We start from the raw sequence: 6,751 nt of genomic DNA on the forward strand, positions 1-6,751 counted from the left end.
CACACACACACACACACACACACAAAAGCAAGCATTTTGCACAAATGTCTCTAGGGTGGCATTGATCGCAGACAAGGCAAGGCCAAGAAGCTCTAGGTTGTTTTCGGCACATGCAAATTAAAGGCCTCTCCCCCATCCTAAGCTTGCATCGAGCAGGCATGTAACATTACAGAAGACATTGTCGTGGGCAAACAGACATGATGAGATTTAGCCAAGTGCTCTTGAAACATACATCAAGCTTGGCAATTCGACAAGTGTGTTGAGTGTACTTCTAAAAGCACAACATTCCATACAGTCTCCTTATCATCTCCCTGATCTCTATTCTCTGTGGGTTCTTCCCCGCACTAAGATTTCCCAAGAGTAATGTAAAAAAGAAGGGTGCAAGGGGCTGTGCACGTGTAACCTACAAGAGTTTTTGCTTACCATACAACCAAGATTGTGCTTATTGTTAGCATGTATATAGTGTAGCACCTAAGGCACTTTGTGGGAAGGGGTGCGTATTGTCATTGGATACCATTAAAACCATGTATGGAATTGTGACCATAACTCACCATAGCCAAACTTCTCATTGCCATAAATGTATGAAAGTCACATTCAATTGCTTAGGGCTTATTTTATACAATGCATAACCCAACATAATCGGGCATCGCACTTAGAAATGATTTGATGGGGTTATGTTATATGAGGCTACATGTCAAATTTTCAAGCAAATACATGAGCAAGCTAGTGCCAATCGACTGTAAAACTGGTGATCTTATTCTCTCTCATAAACACAAGAACTTGGTTTCTAGAAGTGTTCGTCATAAGCCTCCTCAAAAGATCGCACATCGGAATCTATTAAGTGAGCACCACACTAGCACCCATTAACCCTTTGCAAACCCTACTAATTACAAGCAAAATCGTGGCAGCAGAAAGGTACATGCATTTCCCGGTCAGCATAACAGGCAATGCTTCCTTGATACTTTTACCCAATCCTTGATGACAACAGCTGGTTTCAACATTCCACCATTCGTGCGTACGCAGCATTGCAGAACAAGAGCTACAAACCATTTACCCTAACCCGAGACAAACTTTATCCCCCTTTGTAATGGAAGCCCTTAATCCACCCTTAACAAACTGCATAGAGGATTTCCTTCAAAGTGTGAGTGTACTCACAAGCAGAGGGGTGCACACATACCCAACCACTGCTAAGGATTAAGCATCATGTCCTGTTGTTCCCATGACCCACGGATGTCTTATCACCCCCTCTAAAGACAACCGCATGCCCGGCTCTGTGAAATTGAAAACAGAAGTATTAATAATGCTCTTTCGCATGTCACAGTGAATGGAGATTTTTGCTAGTCTTCTAAGAACAGAGCACCTTTGCAAAGTAATCCCTCCAAGACATCGACCAGATGAGGGTTTGACTTATCTGGGATATAAAGAGAGTCGTGGACAATCTGCAAAACATATCAAACCCAATAATTGCATCAGCTTAATCGGAGGTAAAAACTTGGTGGAATTGGCAAAAGAAAAATGCTACTGCATCCCTCCTCGGATAAAGAAAGAATCCCGTGCCAAGTGGTGGTCTTTACACAGTACAAGAGAGCCACAAAGAAGGTATAAGAGACCCAGCAGAGAAGATAAATCTCCTTGATCCCACAATCCTCGCAAAGCTAAGATGGAAAAAGGAAAAATAGTTCATGCTTTTACCTTATGTCAGGCACACGTCAGCTCGTATTCGTCTTACTTTATCTCCAATTAAAAGCAGCTTGGAATGAAAATTACATAATGATAATGATGACGATTATGTTGTCGTTTTTTAGCCGTTAATAATTAAGCTCAATAAATCCATCCAGTACAATGCTTGAATAGAAAGGGCTCCTTGTGTTTAGGAAAAGGAGCTGATCTGCAAAGAAGACAGTGGCATATCTTCAAATCAATGATGAGTCATAAAACCGAGGAAGGTCGGGGTGGGCATTGCTCCTGAAATAGCCACCATGCCTCCTTATAGCCCGACTCAAATAGAGCTCATATATATTCTGCTGAATCTTAGCCAACTAAGCTCTCTTCTTCTATTAGCTGGGATGAAGAGGAAATGATATGGGACTGGTGGTGAGCCCATCTCTCGAGAACTTAGTCTCTATAAAGAGTATCACTTTATCTATGCAAGTCCTCCAGCAAAATGCTGTTAAGAAAACTAGATTTGGATAGGCCCTCACAAATAGCTCCTGCTAAGTATGCCAAGCATGAATTAAGTAAAAAGGCCAAGAAATGAAACACCGACATAGACTGGCTTCTCTGCATGTTATTGATGCCTGAAAGAACAAGACAATATAGACTGGCTTGAGGAAGGATCCCCGTTTTGGACATATTCTTACACTCAGGTAGTACTTGGAAGTTGGAGATGAGACATGAATCTATTGTTGTTTCTGGCATGGCTCCAAAGCAGCATTTGGCCTGCTTACAGGAAGCCGCCTTGCCATTGATCAATCTTCAAGACATGTCCTGAAACTTGGCCCTAACACTCTAGGCTAACCCTGCCCACTGACATCGCTCAATAGGACTTAAGTCATTAACCTCATGTAAGTTTTTGAATATGATGTGTCAAGCCCTTTCATCCACGCTGGCAGTAAAAGGAAAACTTTACCCATCCTTTGAAAGCAGAGAGATATTACCTTATCATACATATCCTGTAAAGTTTCACCTATGAACGGATAACAGCCAAAGAGCATACAGTAAAGGGTCACACCCAGAGCCCATATGTCTGCTGTCTTCCCATGATATGGTGAGCCTATCAAGAAAAGGCCGAAGTATTAGAAAAAGAACGAGCGATTAACAAGAAGAATACCTGAGAGTTTTCAGTGGAAAGCAAAGCAGCAAGCAAACCTTTACAGCATTCAGGAGCTGTAAAAACAGGTGTCCCAGGAGATCTCTGAATCACATCGTTCCTATCCTGAAAACCCAAAAAACAAAAAGCCCAGCTAGCATGAACTACAATTCTGATGGGCCCCTTATTTGAAATGAAAAGCTCTAGCCTTGTAACCATTTTACCTGTAAATTACCTGAAATATCTGGCTAATGCTGAAATCTCCAATTTTAATTCGCTCTTCAGTAGTGACCAATAGATTCTCAGGCTTGATGTCCCCATGTACGACATTCTGGAAAAAGGGGGTGTGGTCGTCATTCAAGCAACACGCATAGCATACAAACAGAACAACAATGCCCTTGTCAAATAGGCTTACCTTTTTATGAAGGTACAAGAGACCCTCCACAGCATCCCTGAAATAAAGCCGGGCCCTTCCTTCCCCAATTCCTCCAGGGGGTCCTGCTCCTTCAAAAATCCCTCCTCCCTCCACATACTCAAGTACTATGTACCAAAATCACAAAAGGCCGAGTGTTGAAAAGCCATGGACTGAATTCAATATATATATACACCTATATATCATTATGAGACACACATACCCATATAGAAGTGATCACTCTCTGGATCATCGATAACCTCTATAAGATTCACAATGTGAGGGTGATGTAGATGTTTCATTATGTCCACCTGCATGAACAGAAACAGTAAGATTGTTCAGTTTTCATGTCAAACACAAATCCAATTGCTTTCTCAAACAAAAAAAGGTGCTTTTCCCAAGCAACAACAAGTTCTTACCTCTCTCATGACATCTGTTAAAGCTGTTTGTGATGGAGCCACCCGAACTTTACGAAGACGAGACTTTCTCAGTATCTGAAAGACGCCACTAAGGACGGTAAACAACAAACTAATAAGGCCTCACATATAATGAAAGTTAAAGAGTTCAATCAATGCAAGACTAGAACTGTCACTCCAAATTTTCAAGCTTTCTTAACGATTATAGCAAGCCTAAATAAAGCTACACAGAGAATTCTAGTCGCTGCAATATACCCTGGTAGATCCTTTCAATAGATAAGTCCTTCATTTACAATTTCCAACAAACAAACGATGGGTTTCAAGCTCCTACAAACAGACTGCAAACTGAAAATTGTTACAGCCAGGCTTATAAACAGAAACCAGACAATTGACAGTAGCAAGTCACTCACTGCAAGCCCAACCTAAAGGAAATTTATCAGGTTACCTTCATAGCATAGAGCTTGCCATCCAACTGACTGCGATAAAGTACCTGTTATCTTAAATAACCAGCTAATATTACATTCTTGCGCACGCTCTTAGAACAATCGACACTCAACCATATGTAAACAAACACTAACCACTTTGCCATAACTACCCGTTCCAATCAAGCACACTCTCACATATTCATTCACCATCTTCCTTCCATCAAAGTCCTGTGCAAATGCGTACCAAAAATTTCCTAGTTAGAGACACAAATATTTCATGCAGAAATATAGAAATACTTCTGGATTGTATCTACCCTATTCGTGACTCCAAGACAGGTTTAAGTATCATGTCAACAAACCCTCATTTGTGCCCTAGTTCAGCCGAAGTATGACCATGATGAAGGTGCAGCATGCAAAAAGTGTGCACATACACAAAGATTAAAGGTCAAATCGTAGCCCACCATAGATGAAAATTTCGTGTGAGTAAAGAAGGCTCTATTTTCTTCAAACCATACACATAAGCCATCTAATGCCTTCCCAAGGTCCAATCTTCTTGAAATGTACTCTCTACAAAGTATCCTCTATCATTCATATCGGCCAAAAATGAAATGGCGCTCGCCCAATCCTCCCCCACACACACACACCTCTTCCCCTCCCCCCCAAAAAAATAATAATAATTATAAATTAAAAAAATCTCCTCCACTGTGATGCATCTGGCTAGGCATCTCCAAGCCATGCACCCAAGCCGCTCCTTCTCGCCATAGTCGTAGAAATGGGCAAGTAGAGACTGGCGAATGACCACCCAACCTGCCAATGCTATGGGGTGAACCCATAAAAAATGAGGCATTGAAAATTTAGCCTCTTGTAAGCCCATATATGAATAGCAACCGTCAACATTTTTGGCATCTCTTTCTCTCCCATCTCATCCCTCATCGTATTTTCCACCCCCTCTCTCCAACACGTTGTGATCCCTCATAATACTTATACTTATCTCCTTAAAGTCAAGTCTTATTCAAAACAAAGAAAAGTTAAAAGATGGATGATGATTTAAACAGCAATACCTTAGAACGAACTGCACGGCTAGTCAGCTTCACCGGTAGTTTATGAGTTAGATCCTCGTTGTTGGTAGCGTTTGAAAACCTTCCTCCTGTTGAAACCCTTGAGTTGCTTTCATCCTCAACAACATGTGAAGTCTTGTAGCAAGTGAAGGGCACAATAGAATTGCCATGCTTTCTGTGCTTGGATGAAGAGCTTTCAGAATCATCTATCTTGTACCCAAGCAGGTGCTCATGTGAAAGTCGCTTTAAGAATGACCTATTGGAGGATCTGGTCTCAGATCCATGGCCCCGTTTTACATGGCTAAACAGCTCGAGACAGCCACAGCAGCCCATGAATAAGCCACAAATCCTTACAAAACCCACATGTTGTAGTTCCACAAACCTAATCGCTTATCTCCAGGTTCCAGATGGAGTAACGATAATCAGCAAATCAATCGATTTCTCCCCTGGAATAATAACCTGCGGACATGTAAGAGTCCTCCATGGGCATAAGTTCGTCATCTTGAAAAGGACTGCTTCGTATTGGAGACTCTGCGAGCTTTTCAGCCTTCAGGAATGAGGTGGGCTTGTAAGAGCCCAATCATTAATGTCATTTTGGAGAATCCAGTACTGGCTTGGACGCACAAAAGGATGTAAGGCACTGTGGTGAAAGAAGAAAATGCAGAGATTTGTAGCTGCCGGCTATGGTGCCCCGCAAGTTTATTCGGAAGCCTTTGCGTACTAAGCGGGCTCCACTTTTATAGAACTCAACTTATTGCAATTTGTAAACACTAGCTTGCACGAGACCCGCTGGTAGCGCTCGCTCTTACTATGGCCCAAAGTAAATTAATGACACACATGTTAGAACTCTCAGCGGCTCTCTCTTTGGATGGGTAGCGGCTCTCTCTTTGGATGGGTGTTGTCACACACACACAGTCTTGTATCCAGTTCTCGTGGGTGATCCTCTCTCTCTCTCTCTCTCTATGTGTATATATATATATATCCTCTCTCTCTCTCTATGTGTATATATATATAGAGAAAGAGAGAGGATATATATATATCCTCTCTTTCTCTCTCTATGTGTATCCTCTCTCTCTCTCTCTATGTGTATATATATATATATCCTCTCTCTCTCTATGAGGATACACATAGAGAGAGAGAGGATATATATATATACACATAGAGAGAGAGAGAGGATACACATATAGAGAAAGAGAGAGGATATATATATATCCTCTCTCTTTCTCTATATGTGTATCCTCTCTCTCTCTCTATGTGTATATATATATATCCTCTCTCTATATATACACATAGAGAGAGAGAGAGGATATATATATATACACATAGAGAGAGAGAGGATACACATAGAGAGAGAGAGAGGATCACCCACGAGAACTGGATACAAGACTATGTGTGGTTGGATGTTGCCGGAGCATATCTGTCTAGCTCTCCGATTTCTCTCTCATCATTAGAGTCTCTCTCTCTCTCTCTCTCTCTCTCTCTCTCTCTCTCTCTCTCTCTCTCTCTCTCTCTCTCTCTCTCTCTCGTGTTAAATCACTCGTGCACCTATGTACTCTCTTTAGTTCACATTGCAGAGCAAGTGGACGTGTGACGTCGAGTTCAGTGGGCGAAAAGAACAAAAAATACCTAGT

At 41.6% G+C, this 6,751-nt stretch overlaps 1 protein-coding gene across 2 annotated transcripts; it reads right to left on the minus strand.

Moving 5' to 3' along the window:
• Nucleotides 1-553: 553 nt before the first annotated feature.
• On the minus strand, nt 554-5,870 carry LOC147439154 (serine/threonine-protein kinase GRIK2-like). 2 transcript variants are annotated; one of them, XM_086485056.1, is made up of 11 exons: nt 5,124-5,870; nt 4,216-4,290; nt 4,083-4,127; nt 3,641-3,715; nt 3,445-3,532; nt 3,225-3,349; nt 3,045-3,140; nt 2,869-2,935; nt 2,658-2,773; nt 1,361-1,439; nt 554-1,271 (listed from the first exon to the last, which is right to left on the minus strand). In XM_086485056.1, exons 1-11 carry the CDS (start codon nt 5,451-5,453, stop codon nt 1,195-1,197), a joined length of 1,173 nt encoding a protein of 390 aa, XP_086341182.1. In that variant the 5' UTR covers nt 5,454-5,870; the 3' UTR covers nt 554-1,194. The 2 variants fall into 2 exon arrangements, with proteins under 2 accessions (XP_086341182.1, XP_086341183.1); XM_086485057.1 differs by lacking the exons at nt 4,083-4,127; nt 4,216-4,290 and having other exon boundaries at nt 5,124-5,866.
• Between the last annotated feature and the right edge of the window lie 881 nt (nt 5,871-6,751).

Source organism: Adiantum capillus-veneris, chromosome 16 (genome assembly GCF_014529385.1).
Source record: "Adiantum capillus-veneris isolate H3 chromosome 16, ASM1452938v2, whole genome shotgun sequence".
NCBI classification, from domain to species: Eukaryota; Viridiplantae; Streptophyta; class Polypodiopsida; order Polypodiales; family Pteridaceae; genus Adiantum; species Adiantum capillus-veneris.

Excerpts from the sequence above, each read along its gene's own strand:
- LOC147439154 (XM_086485056.1), bottom strand. The coding sequence starts at position 5,453 with ATGGGCTGCTGTGGCTGTCTCGAGCTGTTTAGCCATGTAAAACGGGGC. Across the intron at positions 3,533-3,640 it reads TAACAGATGTCATGAGAGAG|GTGGACATAATGAAACATCT; the intron begins GTAAGAACTTGT and ends CTGTTCATGCAG. Across the intron at positions 1,272-1,360 it reads GGAGGGATTACTTTGCAAAG|AGCCGGGCATGCGGTTGTCT; the intron begins GTGCTCTGTTCT and ends TCAATTTCACAG.